The sequence below is a fragment of the Pteropus medius genome, unplaced genomic scaffold, assembly GCF_902729225.1.
Source record: "Pteropus medius unplaced genomic scaffold, Ma_sr-lr_union100, whole genome shotgun sequence".
Lineage (NCBI taxonomy): Eukaryota > Metazoa > Chordata > Mammalia > Chiroptera > Pteropodidae > Pteropus > Pteropus medius.
This window is the reverse complement of record NW_024344240.1, coordinates 23,863,450-23,883,458: the sequence shown is the minus strand read 5'-3', so window position 1 is coordinate 23,883,458 and position 20,009 is coordinate 23,863,450. Positions and strand designations below refer to the sequence as shown.

General features: G+C 33.4%; 1 protein-coding gene across 7 annotated transcripts in view; it reads right to left on the bottom strand.

The window, feature by feature from the left end:
- ERC1 (ELKS/RAB6-interacting/CAST family member 1) overlaps positions 1-20,009 on the bottom strand; it is a 482,353-nt gene that overhangs the window by 244,609 nt on the left and 217,735 nt on the right. For all 7 annotated transcript variants that reach the window (XM_039869201.1, XM_039869202.1, XM_039869205.1 and 4 more), the window contains one exon: positions 5,544-5,675. In XM_039869201.1, the coding sequence (XP_039725135.1) occupies positions 5,544-5,675 (132 nt within the window). The remainder of the gene's footprint in view (positions 1-5,543; positions 5,676-20,009) is intronic.

The window sequence follows — 20,009 nt, the reverse complement described above, 5'->3', positions numbered from 1 at the left end:
AATCCAATCAAAAAATGGGCAGAGGACCTGAACAGAGGTATACAAATGGCCAACAAACAAATGAAAAGATGCTCAACATCACTAGCTTTTAGGAAAATGCAAATCAAAACCACAATTAGGTATCATCTCACAGTTGTTAGAATAGCTGTTATCAACAGGACAAGTAATACGGAGTGTTGGAGAAGATGCAGAGAAACAGGAACCCTCTTACACTGCTGGTGGGACTGCAAATTGGTACAGCCACTATGGAAAACAGTATGGAGGTTCCTCAAAAAGCTAAGAATTGATCTACCATATGATCCAGCAATCTGTCTACTGAGTATTCACCCAAAGACTTGAAAACCCATATCCAAAAAGATATTTGCACGCTGATATTCATAGCAGCATAATTTACGGTGGCCAGGGCATGGAAGCAACTGAAGTGTCCTATTATAGATGATTGGCTAAAGAAGCTGTGGTACTTATATACAATGGAATATTACTCAGCCATAAGAAGAAATGCTGCCATTTGCGACAACATGGATGAACCTTGAGATAATCATGCTAAGCAAAATAAACCAGACAGAAAAAGTTGAAAACCACATGACATCACTTATATGTGGGATATAAACCTAAAAGCAACAAACTAACAAGACAAATAGATAGACTCATGGCTAGTGGTTACCAGCGGGTAGAGGGGGAAGGGGAACAGAGAGGTAGATGGGGATAAATGGGTCAAATAAGTAGTGATAGAAAAAAATCTAACTATGGGCAGTGAACGCACAATGCAATATATATATGCCTTACTTTTGAATTGTACACCTGAAACTTACTGGATTTCATTAACCAATGTCACCATAATAAAAATAAATAAATGAAAAATAAAATAAAAATAAGATTAAGAAAAATATAGTATAAATCAAAGTATCATTTTATTTTCTGAGCATTACTGCCATTTAATTAAAAATGAGGGAAATAAAACTTACTAAAAATTTCCAGATCAGTACAGGACTATGTTTATAAAACCAAAGAATAAATTGTCCCCTCAGAATAGCTAAAAGTAAGAAGGCAATGAGGAGGATTGGGGAGCACAACTATAGTTCTATTACCACACATTCTATAGGCCACCTAGCTACCAGTGCTGCTGCAGCAGTGGTAACTGTTCTATTTAGAAAAGTACTTGGTTATCATGGTGATAACTGCTGTGTAATTGACTAGGTAGGTCTGTGGCCAATAGAGGATTTAATAAATTTTTAAGAATTAAAGAAGTGGAAAACCTGGCAGTGGCCACTACACAGAGCAAACTCCACTCGCTCATATGTCTAGTTCTGCTTCCTATGCAACCGCATCTGACAAACCAGATATGACTGAGATTGAGAAATGTGACTGAGTCAAAAGGAAGATAGAAACACAGGAGAAAAATCCTCTGTCCTCAAAAGAAACAGTCAAATAGAAGAAGCAAGCAGGTTAATCACAACAAGGTGTGCGTTACCAATATGCACCGCACATTCCACAAGCATTGCCTTCTCGTTTTACTTCTTTTAGCTATTTAACTTTGTAAGATGCAAAGAAGTTAGATCGAGTTTAACAGACTGTGCTGCCCATTTTCACATTATAGGATCACAGCGAAGGCCACTCCCATATGCGTGTCTGGCTGGCAGGGAAGGAAGAACATATGCTAAAGGCAAAAGCTGGGTAGGAAAATAGCAAAAACTAAGGTAAAAACCAAGCTGGTCCAAGGTGTCCCGCAGGCTGTAAAATGCAGTTTAATCAAAAGTGCTTTTTTTGGTTACTCAAATCATTTTAATTATTGGAATGCACAATTTTTAATATGCAAATAAAAAGTTTAAAAACCTAAATAAAAAAGTATAATCCTAAAAAATGCTCATTAATCAATAACTATCTAGCAAATCATTGGTAAAACCTTATGATCTTCTAGGTCAAGAATTTACACTTAACAGATAAGCCAAATAATGTCAAAATGGCAATTGGAAGAAAATGAGCATCACTATAAAAATGAGCATTTAAAATAAAAATTAGAACTCCTGTGCAGAACTGAGCCACAAGATAAAGTTTTATTACTTTAAAGGCATTTTTCAAACCTTTAGTTAGCAATCTATTTGCAAATAGCTCCCTCAAAAAATAAATTTATTCTCAAAATATACCAGCGAAGATACTTAAAAGATATTTAAAGATATTTAAGAAGACATTCTTTTCAAGTGCAAAATAAAGGCATTTCTAAAATTTTAAGTTCATAGCAGCACTGCCGAAATAAGGATATTATTCCCTACTTCCTGGCAATTTTGAGACTTGTTTAAGAGAACAAATTTTTACTCTATGCTCACTTTAAGAAAAGGAACTTTTACATTCAACGAAACACAAAACCTGCCAAAACCTAAGCAGAGAGGTTTCAGAAGAAAATCCATGTGGAAAGGAACTCCTGGGTTTCCCCATAGGATTATTCCCTTTCATCTCTCCATTTGGCAACACAAGTTAGAAGATATCTTCCTTCATTGTATCATTATACAACTTCTCCAAATTTGGGGCATGGGCTCAATATAGAGCAGCACATATTAGGAACAAAGAAACTGTACAAGGGATACTGTAAAGCAGGAGTCCCCAACCGCCCAGGCCATGGACCGGTACCCATCTGTGGCCTGTTAGGAACCAGATCGCACAGCAGGAGGTGAGTAGCTGGAGAGCTAGTTTCATGTGTATTTGTAGCCACTTTCCAGCGCTAGTATCACCGCCTCAGCTCCACCTCAGATCATCAGGCATTATTAGATTCTCATAGGAGCACTGGTCCCTGGTGCCAAAAAGGTTGTGTACTGTTGTTATAAAGAATATAAGAAAGGCACCAAGAAACGTTTTCCTTTGAGAGTTTTTCCCTGTTCACACTTTAAAAGGTTCTGTATTTTACTTTAATGAGAGATATGGTTCTTAAACAATTTTACTTTGCTCTTTGAGAAATCAAGAGATGAAGACATACTCTTTCTGTGCGAGGGTGTAATTTCTTCTCAGAGGCTAAATTTAGGCAAGAGACAGATACATTTTGGATCTGAGAAATAAAATAAGAATAATGTCCCTAGCCCAAAAAAACTTCATCCATTTAAGATATTTCAAACGAATATTTGTACGTACAATTAATACATATAAGTAAAATTAACAGTGGAGTTAAAAGACACAAAAAGATAAAAATTAGAAAGGAAGATGAGAGCAGGAAGAGACAATGAATGAAGGTTATACAGCCTCTGAAGTATAAACACAAAAGTGGTTCCTTCATACCTTAAACAAGTTAAAGCCCAAATGACTGGTGTCATGAAACATTTCATTCAACAGCTTCAGCTAGGCAGTAAGTAACAGAATGGCAGAAAAAAGAGAAAAAAAAGCATGTAATGAAAAGCAAATTATTCATAGTCACTTTAGAAGACAGTTTCAGTTCCTTTCAAAGCTAAGTATAGTCTTACCATACAATCTAGAAATCACATTCTCAGATATTTACCTAAATGAGTTGAAAATTTATGTCCATACAAAAACCTGCACATGAATGTTAATATACACTTTATTCATAATCACCAAAAATTGGAAGCAATCAAGATATTCTTCAATAGGTAAAGGAATAAGCAAACTGACACATCCATACAGTGAAATATCATTCAGAGACAAAACCAAATGAGTTCTCAGACCACAAAAAAACACATGGAAGAATCTTAAATACAGAGGCTAAATGAAAAAAGGCCGGTGTGACAAGGCTACATACTGCAGTACAATTCCAATTATATGACATTGTGGAAAAGGCAAAACTAGAGAGACAGGAAAATGATCAGGGACTGGGGAGATGGGGGAGGAATGAACAGGTGGAGCACAATTGACTTTGAGAGCAGTGAAACTATTCTGTATGATATTATAATAGTGAATACATGACATTACACATTTGGCAAAACCCACGGAACTATACAACTGGAAGAGTGAACCAAATTAAACTATGAACTAGTTAATAATGTATCAATATTAGCTCATTAATTTTAACAAATGCATCATACCAATGCAAGACGTTAATAATAGGGAAAACTGAGGTAGAGGAAAGAGTATATGAAAACTTTCTGTACTTTCTGCTCAAGTTTTCTGTAAACTAAAAAACTGACCTAAAAACATCTATTAATTATAAATAAGTAATTTGTGAAAAATCTAATTTTAAACAGTTCACCCAACAATAGTTTTAAAAAGAACACATAACAGCAGTCTATAGTCCAAAATGACATGATCAATCATTAATTGCCAAAATTTTTACACAATCTCTGATATGTACAACTTGTAACAAAATAATAATCCCAAAGCAGAAAGGAATCTTTACAGGAAGAAAAAAATGGGTGACATTTCGAAAGTAAAGAATGTAAAAAAAAAAAGTAAAATCGAGCTAGAAGAAGATCCCCTCCTCATCCTAGAACAATGGCTGTCACCCTCCCTTCTCTGCAGCTCCACTATCCAAGCTCTATTCAACTGTACATTAGGAAATATTCAAATAGAAAGTAAACTAAGGCATTTATCTAAGAACAGGGCACTGGAAGACACTCATTGTGCAAAAAGATCAATTTTTTTTCAGCTTTGCTAATAAATGTCAGTCTGTCTTTCTTTACTTGACACTAAAGAAACTATAGTCCCATATCTAACAAGTTATGAAGGGACTCCCTTGTGGTACGTACTATAATATATCTGCTCCAAATGGACCCTTCTTCCTTGTTATGCAACTACTTTAACTCACAAGAGCACTGGTGGTCTGATCAAAAGACTCATGTTACCCTCTCACTGAACTCTTTTTACCTATTTAACATTTCTATTTCTTCAACTAAAAAATGGAAAGGAATTTATCACTGAAAAATTAAATGTCATTGGTCTCTATGTGAGGAAGATTCAAAACCTCCAATCACACACTCATAATGGGAATTGAAATTAGAGTCTTCACTGGTTAAAACTATTTCTTCCATTCACATGTCCCATCTTTAGTTATTCTTCCCAATAAAAAGTTAAAAGTGAGGAAATGAGGATCTAAAAAGATTTAGAAAAATATATAAAACAAACAGCAATAGAACTCTTTAACAAGTCACCTCAAGAGACATGTTGATCTGGGACTCTCAAGTGTAATGATACTATATCTTTCATACTTGCTACTAACCTTAACTTGTTATTACTTTAACTGCTCTTTTGAACAAGCCAGAGAATAAAAGAAATAAACTACTTGCTATTTTAAATCAATATCTTTGACTCAGAAATGCTTGTGGTTTTCCATTTGATTTAAAGGCAGGGTTGTGCCATTTCACTTCATCAGATATGAGCATATACTACACAAATATGAAATCGGTCCCAAATTATTAATGCAGAGACCTCTGCATTAACATTAGTCAACTATATTTCAATTCTTATTTAAGTCTAAATATCTTATACTTGATGAATGTTTTTGAAACCATATATACATACCTTACATATAGTTTGCCTAAACTATACTGATTGGGTTTTACCTTCTGTTTAACCAGCAGCATTGCCAGTAACTGTATAAAATTGCAGACCTGTTTTTCAGCATTGGTCCTGGCTGATTCCTCTTGTGCTAGCACCATTTCTCGCTCTGCAGTTATCTGTACACTTTCTCTTAGTGCTTCTTCCAGCTCTTCAATTCTGTCATCCTTCTTACGGAGACTGTCCTGGAAAACGATGGAAGACTCAGTGAAGTAGACTAATTAGTTAACCCAAGGAGAGCCTATTTATCAACAAAAGGGTATCTGCTTATTAAATTTCTCCCCTTCAGAAGTAAATCCAGGCCAAAAAGATATCATAATAGAAGAAAGAAGTAAAGGAAGTTGAGTAAGAATAATACTAAGAGCAAATGGTCAAGTTAGTGAAACAAGAGAAACGTGTGATAGACTTGTTTTCCACAACAGAGAGAATAAAATTGTTTGTGTTAGGCAGCATAGGTAGCAAGAGCTTGATTATTCAGAAACACAAAGCTGTTATAGAACTATGCTCTGTTAGCTTAAAGACAGCTTAGATGAAGCCCAAGTAATAAGACTCAATGCCAAAACATTCTTTTTCCCTGCAAAGTTAAGTCAAGATAAAAAAGTTAAGTAAACAACATGGTCTTTCAGATTACATTCTTCATATAGACAATTACTGGCAAATAAATTTTTAAAAAGAAATGAAAAAGAACTTTTTCCTAACAAATTCAAGAAAGCAAAGTTTTCTCTCAATCTTATATGAGAAAACTGATATAAATGACTGGTCTGGCTAAAGAAGAGTAATTTAGTTAGCCAACCAAATTACACTGCCCTGGTAACTCTACACAAGTTTAAAACATAAATTTTGAGAAGGTGAATATGAATTTCTATCAGCAAGACAAAATCCTACAGGACTGCAAGATCATGTAAGACTGGAGATCTTAGAATAAGTAGGATAAATGAAGCAGTGTTCAAGTAGGATGAAGAACTGAATTTATCAGCTTATTATAAGAACTTCCTTTTTATATTTTTATAGAACCAGAATGTTAAGAATAAAGTGCTGCCTTTATTAACATATGAAACAAAAGAACAAGATTGCCAAACCATTCTCTAACTTTCAGAATACTCCAATCAACAAGATATCAAAGGATTTTGGCTTATATCTATGCAACTCTCATTTAACTATATTTAGTTCACTCTTTTAAGTGCAAGGTACAGGAAAGTCCTTTTGCAACCCTATTTTCAGAAATCTAGAACTTAAAATCTGTCAGATTTTGAAATGTCAGACTTTTCTTCCAACTTTGAAGGAGTGGCATTTATTATAACATCCTTCCTAACAAAAAGTTGATAAATCTTTTGCTCCCTCTAATTTTTCTCAATTTAAAAGCAAATGAGATTTAGAAAAAAATATTTACATTTCAGTGATGTATGTTATGTTCATTTAAAAAAAAGCTGTCATTCTTCTCGGAGACAATGTTATAATATTATGATTTAGTCACATAAGTAAGGTTCTCTTTTCTGCAGAGCAGTTTAGCTATATCAGAAAATGATTTTTGTTGAGATTTTTTTTTCTTTGTTGAGATCTTAATGTTCCCAGTTTGCTTGCCATGGACAGCAGAGTACAATGAGGGTTTCTAAAACAACACCAAGCAGAGAGAAGGAATGATGCCAGTAAAATCAAAGTCCCAGGTAGCTTGAGTCAAAGAAAATGAAATGTAACAGAAGGATTCTGAGGAAAGCGATTAACACAATGATCAGTTCATAGTTCATTCAGTCCTCTCAAAAATAATTACATTTGTAGTAACATGGGATTCTGATTTACACCTTGCTCTAAGCAAAAAGAAACACTAATGTTTCCCATTGTGAGTAACTCAGCACTAAGTTATTGTCTAGTCTATCTATCATGTCCTTCACTCTTCAATTGGCTTTTGGAGATTTCCTGAGAAGCTTCAACCTAAATTCAGGTTGAAAAAGTTATTCCAAATAACCTCCCAATTTCAAGCAAACAGGTTTACTTGTACTTCTGCATGGGCCAAAAAACAGCTCTGTGGCTTTATAAATAATTAAATTTTTTTTTAAAGAGAGGATGATTAGTAATTTGTCATAATGTGGATGATCAGTGTAGGTTTTCATACTGAAAGTATCTTCAAAATCAGTGGTAAAACCAAAGTCTACCAGATTAACTCAGTGTGCAAGGCCACTGACTCAAGAAAAATTCTCTGTATTTAATGGCAGAGGCTGGTTTAAAATCTTTCTCTACAATAAGGACAAAGAACAAAAAAAAGAAAAGCTGAGTAAAACCACAAATAAAAAGAAAGAGAGAACTGTTAAATGATATTTATGAGATCTTTATTATAAGTTGCATTATATCTCAATGTAAAACTAAATGTGGAACAACCTGCTCTAAGGAAACTATATTAAACCAGGGCAGTAACAAAAAAATGAAGATAACAAATACCCTCATCACCTTAATCGACAAAGTCTATAACTATTTAATCCATCTAGTATGTAAAATTTGGCTCCAGTTTCATTTTTTGGAATCTTAACTGATAACTGCTAAGGTAAACCACCTTGAATCTACTTCATTTTAATAAAATATTGAGCCAATGCCAGAAATAAACAGAATCTTCTAGTTCTACTAACACTGAAGTCTTAATCATACTGTTAGGTCATATTTATAATTATTCTTTCTTGTCCTCACTCTTTCAATAAAGATTAAATGCATCTTTCTGTATTTAGATTACATATACTCTTTTTTTTTTTGTTTAGAATACTAAATTTTTTTTTTTTTTACATTTTAAAAAAGCCCAAAGTGATCGTCCACAAAGAATACAAAATTGGAAAGCACTGGAATTTTTAAGGGCAACACAGAAAACTAGAAGACGGCTGAGGTAATATTTTCAGAACTTTGAGGGAAAGATGATTTCTGATCTAGATTTCTATATCCAAACTATCAATCAAATGTGAGGGTAGAATGCAAAGTCTGAAAAAATATACATCGCAGTACACACTCAGAAAGCTACTAGAGATGTGCTCTACCACAATGAAAAAATAAACCTAGAAAGAAGAAGACATGGTGTCATGAAAGAAGGAGATCTACCACAAGTGAGTGGCAAAGGGAACCTTGAGAGTGGCAACCAACCTAGAGAAAAAGTATAGTTTGGAGCAGAGACTAGAAACTCAAGGGAAAATATTACAAGAAAAAAAAAGTGGATGTATAGATTACCAGGGTTAATTAATAAGGAATAACGTATTTTACAATAGGAACATTGGGAGGAATGTTATAGTTTGAGAAAGGACGTTGGGAATAAACTAGTGACATATATATAAATAACTAATAAAACAAATGAAAACCCAAAGAGATTATTACCACCAAGAAAAACTAAATGTACAATAAAGGAAATGTAATTATAATATATACTATGTGCCTTAGACACAATAATGTAAAACTTGATATTACTATGTTGGAAAGATGGAAAGAGGGACATGTGTGGTGGCTTGTGTAAAAAAGCTAATTCTTCACCATTCATAGTACGTTAATAGCTAACTATTGTTGAATAAGAAAAATATAATAAAACGATATAAGAATGTGAGTTGAAAAGGTGGAAGTATACAGCAGAAGTAACAACTAAAAGAGGTGAAAGTGGTTGTCTTAGGAAAGCAGGAATCAAGGTTAGATCAGAATGAGATAAAAGACTATTATTATTTATTATAAGCCAAACAGTATTTCACTTTGTATATAATATAAATATGTACTGTTTAAAGTCAAAATCAGATTTAAAAATGTTAAAACACTGCAAATAAATTAACAAGAATATAAAGGACTTCTGGAAATAGTTACAAATGTGGTAACTAATTCAGATGCTGATACTCTAAATATATGGATTAACTATGGGCAAATATATCTTAAGACAGCACTAATTGCAAAAAAAAAAAGTTTAAGAGAAAAAATATATGAATTTTAAGTGATTGTGCTTGTCAGTTTTTTTATTCAAAGATCCTGTGAATTTCATCATGCCAGTAATTTGCACGAATGAGTCAAAATTATCATAAAAAAATCCTTTCCAGTCTTTAGGTAACCATGGGATAGTCCAAATAATATTTTTTTAAACGGACGACATATTGCAGTAAGTTCTGCTATTATTCTGAAGATTCTAAAGACACCTAAGCTTAACTATCCCAATAACAGGTGTCTGAGATACATACCAAGCCATGGACTTTTGAAATTGTCCCCTGTCCCCTTTTCTGTTCAAATAGTTTCCTTTGTTTTCCTTCTTATTTACAAAATAGTAATGAGATTTTGGTGGTAAAATTTGACACAGAATTCTAGTGACAAAACTGTTCATTTCTAATATACTTAATGGTGTATTTTGGTTTGAAGGAAGAGAAAAATAATTGTTCAATGTCTGAACTTTGAGTAGAAATGACAGTTATCACTGCTTCTCTGAATATGTGTGAGCCAACAAAATGTCAGTTGAGTAAACTATTGGACTTCAGAAACTGTGAAACACAAATAGACTTAGTATTCTTCTGCTCTCAGGCCCAGACTCAAGGAAGTAAAGGGATGTGCTGAAACCCCAAAGAAGTGCTTCTTGGTGACTCAAAAAGTGACAGTGATTACACCAGGTATATAGCCTAAGGCCCTGAATGTGTTTCAGTGTCAACTATACTTTCTCTTTCAAAAAAGTCCACGTACACCAGTCTTCGAATTAAACCATGAGGCAGTCATACCATTAGGAGCCTGTAATCCTACAGAAATCTATACAGAACCTCTGATATTCCAATACCTTCTATCTCTAGGATAATCTACAGGTTTGAAGGATCTGGGGCATTTAGAAAACAGAAGGATGACTTACTGGAACCAAATGTAGATACAGACTAAATCATTCCTGTTATTTATGTGCATTGTTGATTTGCTGTTAGCTAGGAATAATGTCTTCTAAACTTCTTCAGTAAAATAAATTATTTTGTGCTGTCCAATACAATAGCCACTAGCCACATATGGCTCTGTGGCTTCTGAGCACTTAAAATGTGGCTAGTCCAAATTGAGACTTAGTACCATACATACATAAAAGTAAAATATTTCATTAATAATCTTCACATTGACTATTGAAATGGTAACATTTCAGATACACTAGATTACAAAATACATTGTTAAAATAAATGTGACCTGTTTCCTTTCAGTTTATGAAGCTATTAGAAAATTCAAAATTATATACATGTTCTCATTACTACTGGACAACAATACAACAGCTAAAACAGTTTTTACATATGAAATGTATTCATAAAAGTTATACAACACATCATGTTTTATATAAAATCATAACTTTTCTTAGCTCATATAGCCTATTAGCACATGAATACGAATTACATAGGTGAGGATCCTTATGGCAAATTGCCAAAAACTCTAACAATCCTTAGCGCTGAAAATTACTGTGGTGATAACATTAATAAAACAAATTCAAAAGCACGTACCCTTCTGCCAACAGAGAAAACCAAATTGTGGATTTCAAGAGAAAAAATATTCAAGCCTATGCCAGAATACTTTATTACCTAGGATATAAAGTGCCTGTATTAGTTGTTTGTTGTTATATAACAAGTTACTTCAAAACTTAGCAGCTTAAAACAACAGTGAATATTTTTTATCTCACACAGTTTCTGTGGCTCAGAAACTCAAAAGCAGCTTAGCCAAACAGTTCTGGTTCCAGGGTTTCTCATAAAGTTATAGTCAAGATGTCGACCAGGATTCAGTCCTCTGCTTCTACTTACATGGTTGGCAAGTTGGTGATAGCTATTGGCGAGGAGCCTCTGTTCCTCTCCACAAGGCTGCTTGAGTCTCATTATGACATGTCGCCTCGCTTTCCTCAGAGCAAGTGATCCAAGAGAACAAGGCAGAAGCATCAATGTCTTTTATCGTCTAGTTTCAGAAGTCACATACCATCACTTCTGACATTTTGTTGTTCACCGGACTAATCCTGACACAGTGTGGGAAAGGACTACACAAGGGAGAATGAATACCAGAAAGTAAGGGCGATTTGGGGCCATCTTGGAATACAGTTATCATAGTACTCAAGGGTGCAGCTCCAGTACAAGAAAACTGGATTACCAATGAAGCAATGAAGAATGAAAGCAGTGATTACCAAAATTGCTTCTGAGAGAAAAATATCTGTTAGCATAACAAGGCTTTACTGCAAAGACACAGCTTTTGTAACGAAATTATACTAAAATGGAACCCAATGACATTACATTATGATGGAACCCAAACATTCCTAAAATGTAAAAGGCAGATATTAAGGAGACCTCACAAAATTGAGATATGGATCGGCGTATCATTGGATATGAGTTCATCAAAATATGCCTTCTGTCAGGAATTATTCAGAATAAAATTTGCATTTGGATTGAATTCTAATGAGAAATGTTTTCTTACAACTATGGTAAAAATTAGAGTAACCCAACTTAATTCATTAATACCTCAACATTATGCCAATGATAAGAATGCTCAATGATATGCCAATCAATTAAAGTTCAACAAAAAAAATTATTTGGCAAATGTTTTAAAAAGCTATATAATAGAGGTTTACTAATAAGTTTAGTCCTCACCTTTTAGTGAAGTTCTTTTCTTTTTGGAATCGACTCATTTTTTAAGAAAATATAAGAATGAAATATTCAGTCTTATCAGCCCCCACAAAGTAAAGACCCTCTTTAAACTCCTGTTCCCTCATGAATTTTCATTATAGTTGATTCTACTCTTAAGGTAAACAGGGGAGGGAGGGATCACAAAATTTAGCCGAAAACAAGAGTCTAATTTAAAACTACAAAGAGGAATTTATACTGTTTGGAGTTAATTTTCTAGCACTCATCATCTGGAAGAAAAGCAGTAAACTGCCTAGAGGGGGAGGAGGGGAGGACTAAGTAAAGAGAGAGACTTCAATTTCATTTACCTGCTCTAACTTAGATATTTCACTGTTTAACCAAATCAGGTAACTCAAAATTTAGACATTACTCTGTGTCACAGAAAACTCATTTAATAGCTCTCTGGTGACAGCAGAGGAACATGCTTTACCATTTTAAATAGTTCATTAATTTAAATCGAGATCATCCAGTAATTAAATCATTTAAAGGTAATATCTTTAGAATTCTACTTCAACTGTTATAAATTACATCTGCACTCATCAAAACACACAAGTTTTTCCTACCACTGAATTAGGTACCGAAGCCTACTTATTATGCCAATTATCCTTATTAACTGAGGTCAAATAAAACTACTTCGTTCGCAAAGGATAGGGTTCAGAACAGAAGGTTTGTGTGACTAGTTCTGGGGGGATGGCAGAGGGTGAGAGAGAGGAATAGGAAGCTACCAAAGAATTCCTCAAATCCTTAAAGAATAAGACTATATTCAAACGAAATTGAGGCAAAAGCCATGACAGCTGTAACTGCAATTTCTCTCAGGCAAATTAACAAGAAGACTGGTCCCTTTAGCAAATCCCATACTACTATTTCCCTAATATACTCCTCTGAACTTTGCTTCCTGAAATTGGTTCTGTGAACATCAAGCTATATAATACTGCAGCTGTAAGACTCCAGGCTACAGTGCCTTTCTTTCAAATTAAACATTCAATAAAGAAAGCAAAAGCAAAATAAAAAAGGAAAAAAACCCAGCAATTAAAAATTATTCTTCTCTTCGAACACTCCCCCTCAAAATTAAAAGAAAAAGGGCTCAAAAATATAGTAACATAAAAAGAAATCACTTGGTAATGGCAGATCTTATTGAGCTTCTCCTTTTTTCAGCAGTTGAAGGAAGGTCATTGCAGATTTCTCATAGATTATCCAAGATAACAGAGCCTCCCACATTGACTCATCCCTTTCTCAACTCTGAGTCTCCCATGGTTATAGAGGTCATTTATTTGGGTTAATATTAAGAGCTGCTTCCTTTGGAGTAAACACCACTTACTGGAAAGACTTTAACATGTTCTGAAAGATATTAATGTTACCTGCTATCCGTTCTCCTTAATGTAAAGAGACAGTAATTCTTTATTACCCTCAACCCCACTGCTTATTCTTTCTCCCTTTTCCTCATCCCCCAAGCATACATACACATGCAGAAGATTTCATTAAAATCATCCAACATGTCAGAATTCAATTACTAACTGCTCAGATGTTTAGTGGGGAAAAAAATTGAAGCCAGATGCATTGATGCAGTCGATTTTAAGTAAAGAAGGCTAGCCTAACACAGAGACAGAATTTGGTTACATACCAACTAGTTTTTAAGGAAATGCTTTGGATTAAAATTTAAAGATATTTTTCCTCCCTTCTCTTTAAAGTCCCCCAAATATCTTCCCCAGTTACAGCAGAACTCTGATATAAACTCAATTGTTAAAAATCAAAGTCAAAACAAAAGCAGAGGCATTTCATTAAAGAAACAGAAACATATCTATATAAAATGATGCTTTATGTAAATAACTTTTACAGAGCATCTAGCACAAAAATCCCATATATACTGGCCAGGTTTTCATCTTGAAAATTCTGGTAACTGATTATCAGAAACTTGGGCAAGGTCATGGGGTTTACCCTAATTTTAGGACATGTCTTCTCTATCAGCATGCTTATAAAAAGAACTAGCATAAATTTTCAAAGTCTTTACAAAAATCCCAAAGATAATATTTTATTTAAAATAATAAACAGCTGATGTGGTCCATAAGAGATTGACTCTTGCATCTGAGGTCTTGGCAAAGGTGCTATATGTATGTCTGCTTCAGCTCTCTCTTAAAAATAAAAAGATTCTTATTGTGGACTTTATATTCCAAATGCAAAGGAGGAGTTTCCACAATAACACAAAGGAAAGGATTAAACCATTCATTTCACTGGGGTGAGAACACAGTACTTACTTATAAGAAATGTTAGTGCCAAATGTAACTTTAACCACTCATCATTTTATGGTGAGCATTTTTATAATAAGCTCAAAGGATGTAGCCAAAGTTCCCAGAGAATAGAGCCAAAGTTAACTCCAGGAATGGCTTAGCAGGCTACATTAATATAATACTATCAATAAACATTCTTTCGGTAAATTGAATTGGCTATCAAATGGACCTGAATTTTGGCCAGAGGGAAAAGGATAAAGTACATTTCAAACACTGCAGAGTTTTTAAAAATAATTTTAAAATCTGTTTTGCTTTTTTTCCTAAATGGTAAAAAGTGGCATAGTTTGAGCTAAAAGCTTTGAAAAGTTGCACGCACACATGCCAACAATTTGAGTAATTGCTTCACCTGTAGGAAAACAATTTTCAAGTTAATTTCAGCAACTATCCACAGGGTTGTAAAAAGAGATACTGATTTGTATGTACCCTTTTCCAGTGTAACCCTATCTCCATTTTAATACCTTGTTGAGAACACCATGAAGACCCACTCATGCCCATATTCTAGATAAAATCCTGTTTTGCCAAGAAAAAAGTAATTAAAAAGAAAGAAATTGTATAGGATTAAATCTTTAAATAGGTCAAAGATCTGTTAAGAACAAAATTTATTTTTACAAAAACAAGAACATTAATAAAGAGGTATCTAGCATGTGACACATCACATACTATTTTTAGAAAAATGCAAGAAAATTTTTTAAAAAGTTTTCTTAATTATCCCCATGACCAATGTGAAAACCAAGGAAAAAAATTTCTTACCCAAATGAGAGAAATTTTTTTGGTAGATAAAGCAAATCAAACTAAATTTGAAAGAAAAACAAATGTTCCACTAATTCTACATCTAAGATGAGAATATGCCTAAAAAATATATCTATATCTATATATCTGCTTTCCCCATCTCTTTCTATTATTTTCACTTTCTTTGAACTTTATTCTCAATATTTGTTGGTCTCAGAAGAGCTGACTCACAACAGCCACTGTTCTTTTAGCAGTCCCATTAATCTCTCTGACAGTACCCTCATCAAGGTTAAATTAAGATACTTTGTTATAAATAAAAACAAAGCACCAAGTTACTATTAACATGAGCCCCCTTTCCAGTTCTGTCTACCTTGCCTTATTAGAATATGACTAAAACTTGTAGTTTTGTCAAAAGACAAAGTGAGTGTTATTGCTTGAAGAATCAAAATATATAAGGTAAACATTCTCAACTGAGTGAGGGAAGAGGACATTTCCTTTGTTAAAATATGTGAGACCTTTAAAGGGTAACCTATGAAATTTTAGAAATATTAGGATGTTAAATGTAATATCATCATACAAAGTGTTTTCTAAATTTGTAACTAAATTTTTAAATTGCATTTTTATTATTTATAATAATAACTAAAGCTGAAATTAATGAATATCCTATGCAAAATATTTTTAAGAAAGGCTAAAAAGAAATTTTAAAAACAGCCCTTAACCGAAGGCTCATATACACTAGTCAAGAAGGGAAAAGAAACATGACTAAATCACATAGGAGCAATTATAAAACAATATATTGAAGAGTGTAAAACAATAAAGTATAATTAAACATACACACTGAGGAACAATCAATATAACAATAAAAAAAGAGAAGAGTTCGTCAATGAAGGTTAATTTTAAGCCAGAATCTTTAGGTGGTAAAACTGAAAATCCACAGGAAAAAGATTCTGCCTAAGTAGACAAGCATAGATTCGGAAACCGTAAACTGTATTTAAGGAACATCAATACTATCAGCTTGACTAGAACAGAGTAGCTACAGTAGTATCTCACTTAAGAATGAGGGTAGGAATACAGGTGACCCTTGAACAGTGTAAGTTTGAGCTGCATGGGTTCGCTTATATGTAGATTTTTCCCAATAAATGTATTTGAAAATTTTCTGAAGATCTGTGACAATTTGAAAAAACTCGCAGACAAACTGCATACCCTAGAAATACACCCCCCCAAACAACTACAAAAAAGGTAGGTATGTCATGAATGCAGACATGATTCATCTTGTAAACTTACAGCACTGATAAATACTACACGATACCGTAAATGTATTTTCTCTTCCTTTTGGTTTTAATAACTTTTTGTTTTCTCTAGCTTACTTATTTTGAGAATATAGTACATATAACATACACATAACATACAAAATACATGTTAACTGTTTACGTTATGGGTAAGTCTTTTGGTCAACAATAGGCTATTAGTAGTTAAGTTTTTGGGGAGTCAGGAATTACATTGGAATATTCAACTGCATGGGGCGGGCAGGGTTGTTAGCACCTTAACCCCTGTATTTTTCAAGGGTCAACTGTACTTGAAAAGTTTGAATGATGGGAGAATCCAAAGGCCAGGCTAAGCTGCTTGTGAATAAGAGTTCCTGACATCTACTGAGGTAAGAGAAATCAATAAATATTTTTATAGAAAGCAACTATGTACAAAGTACCAAGATATGGTTCCCAAACTCAAGTACATGGGGAAAAAAACACACAAAATCATTAGTATATAATACAAAATAAGATAAAATAAGGCCTGAAATCAAAGCAGAAATAAACTCTAATGGAATTACAACAGGAGATGTGATTAATTCCAACTGTGAGGATTTAGGCAGGCTTCACAAAGGAGGGTGCGTTTGATCTGAACCTTAAAAGATGACTAGGCTTCAACAGAGAGCTTTTAATCCCAAAATCACATCAGTCAAATCAACTAAGATATTGCTTCCATATAATGTTTATTTTGGAGGCTCTTGTTACCAAGACTTACCTAATTTCAGTTCCTCATATAGCAATTACTCTATGAATTACACTGTAACACACCTTTTGACATACACAAAAAAGGTCATAACGAGCATATCTAATGTTCATGGAGAGGAAAAAAACATTTTTTATTTATCTCTATATCTTCACAGCATTCTGCACAGTGACTGTTCCATAATAGTCACTCAATAACTTTACTGAAGACAACTACAGATTATTCTGAAATCTGATTTACCCAATTAGAGTGAAATATGGCTTACAGAAAATGTTAATGAAAACTCAGAACTGAATTTAACTATACCAAGCTAAATTCTTGAGTAAGGGAAACAGAAAATTTGGCAAAACTAAATGTAGAATATGAACAGAAGAGGCACTATAATAGAAAAACATGATAATCCCCAATATTTGCCTCATTTTTATCATTCATGTCCTATATTCATGAATATCAACTGAGATTGTGAAAGAGTTTAAATGTGAATATGTATGGACCATGCTAGAAATACTTTAAATAACCACTGTATAAACAAGTCTTAAAAGAACCATGTATATACCTAAGAAGACATTGGAAGATCCAAAAAATCTTGGGAGATCCTTTTGTTGAACACATTCTTACTCTCTGAAACCACAAGGCTGTCCAGGCGCACTGTTTATCTTCCTGCCCCAGCCCTGGAATCAACCACTTTTCTAAGAGACCTTGCTTCATTTCATTGGAGAAAGGTGTATAAAACCAAAACCTGGGTGTTAAATATGCTTACTGCTTCTAAGCCTCCTTAATGGACAGAGTTAGGAAATATATGCACATGAAATAACTCCATGCATATATATATATATATATACATATCATTATCTTTGTGTAAATTAAATAATACAAGTGCATAGCTCTGATACCAGTATACCACCACAGGGTTCATTTATGCCTTACCACTTTGTTTGCAACTTCTTTCTCAAACAATGAAAACCTAAGCCCTCATTATCTATAATTATTTGTTGAATTCTAGTGTGTGTGGGTGTAAATATATATACGTATATACATATATATACATATACACATATACATATATATACACACATATATATACACATATATACACATGTATATATATGTATTTCAATAAATACAATATATACACATATACACATATATGTATATATATATACACGTATATATACACATATATACATATATATACACATATATACACGTATATTTACATATAATGTGGTTTCATAATGCCTAACCTATCCTCTGTGAGAAACACATTTACTACTAGATTACAACATTTATGTACAGTTCTTTTTGTCTTAGCTTTACAGTATTCAGTCAAGAAAATGTCATCAAAAGCTACTTAAGTTAGTTAGTTCCTTTCTTCCCCACCCCTTTCAGGACGGTTATGCTACTCATATATAAAATAGGCTTGTTTGTTAGTATTTGTGTTCCTTTTTAGGTTCTCCCCCACATCTTGATTAGTTTTTTTTTATTCTGGTTTTTGAGCTTGTGAAGGAAAGGTATGCGAAACATTACTGAGGTTCTAAAAGTCAGAGGAGTACAAAGAACTATGCTAAAAGAATGTCACTTTCTCCTCAAACCTATTACCCCAATCCCATTTCCCCCTTCTTTCCACTTCTCTCCCAAACACTCCCACAGATAAATGGTCTCTTTAATTTCTAAACGATCCTTCCTGTTTTCTTTTTTAAAAAGATCAGATATATCTGTACTTTCTTATACAAGAGTAACATGGGATAGTCTTTTGTGCTTTTTTTTCCTCGCTTGACAGAATGTCCTGGAAATCACTCCATATCAGTTCATTAGAGATCTTCCTCATTCTTTTTAAAAGCTGCCAGTCTCCAATGTGTGTATATATAGCATAGATTAAAGCACTCACCTATCTATGGGCAATTAGGTTGTCTTCAATATTTTGCAATTACCACCAATATTGCAAATAATCTTGTGCATATGTGTTTTTATATTGTTGGAGATATATCTTCAGATATGGCTAAATGTTGGACAGGGTCAATAAGTAACTGCACATGTATATAATAATTACAACCCACATAAAATATCGCTTTGGGGACTTTAATAATTTTTGAGAGTGTAAAGGGGCTTCTAAAACCAAAAAGGTTGAGACTAATTAATATGGATCATGGTAATAATTGTCCAAAACATGAAGATAACAAACACAATAAAGCTGATTGGCAATGTGAAAACTTAAGAAAGAGTATTAATAACTGAGGCCAGGATTTAAAAAAGCAGTGTGTAGAGTCTATGGGAGCTCTAGATTCCCTCCATTTTGGGGTAACATTTTCATTTCATATGTAAGAAATTTGTTTAATCTCTTCAAAATACTTTTAATGTGTTGAGCCAAGAACAAAGAGCAAAGTAATTTGTTTCCAAACTCACTTTCTGCCAAAAAGGAATACTTTTAGTTCCATCTGAAGTATTCAAAAAATGGAAAATTGGAAAGAAATAAAGTTATCTTTTCAGAACACTTTCAAGATAAAATATGGAATTTTGAATCTAAAAAAAGCCACAGTACAGCAAGGATAATAAAAGTACAAATGCTACACACAACTATCGTGAATAAATCTCACACGTGATATTGAACAAAAGAAGTCACAAAAGAATAAATACAACGATTGCATTTACATAAAATAAAAATATGCAAAACTAAACTATACTTTTTATTTAATATAGCTATAGGTCATAAGGAAAAGAAAAGAACAATAATAGTCACAATAATAATTTCCTCTGAAGGAAAGGAAGAAATAATGACTGGGAAAGAATATACATATACATATTATTTACATTGTGTGTTTTATGTACTTTTTAAAATGTATTTTATACCAGAGAGTTGGGGGGAGGGGTGGGGGGAAGGTAGATGGGG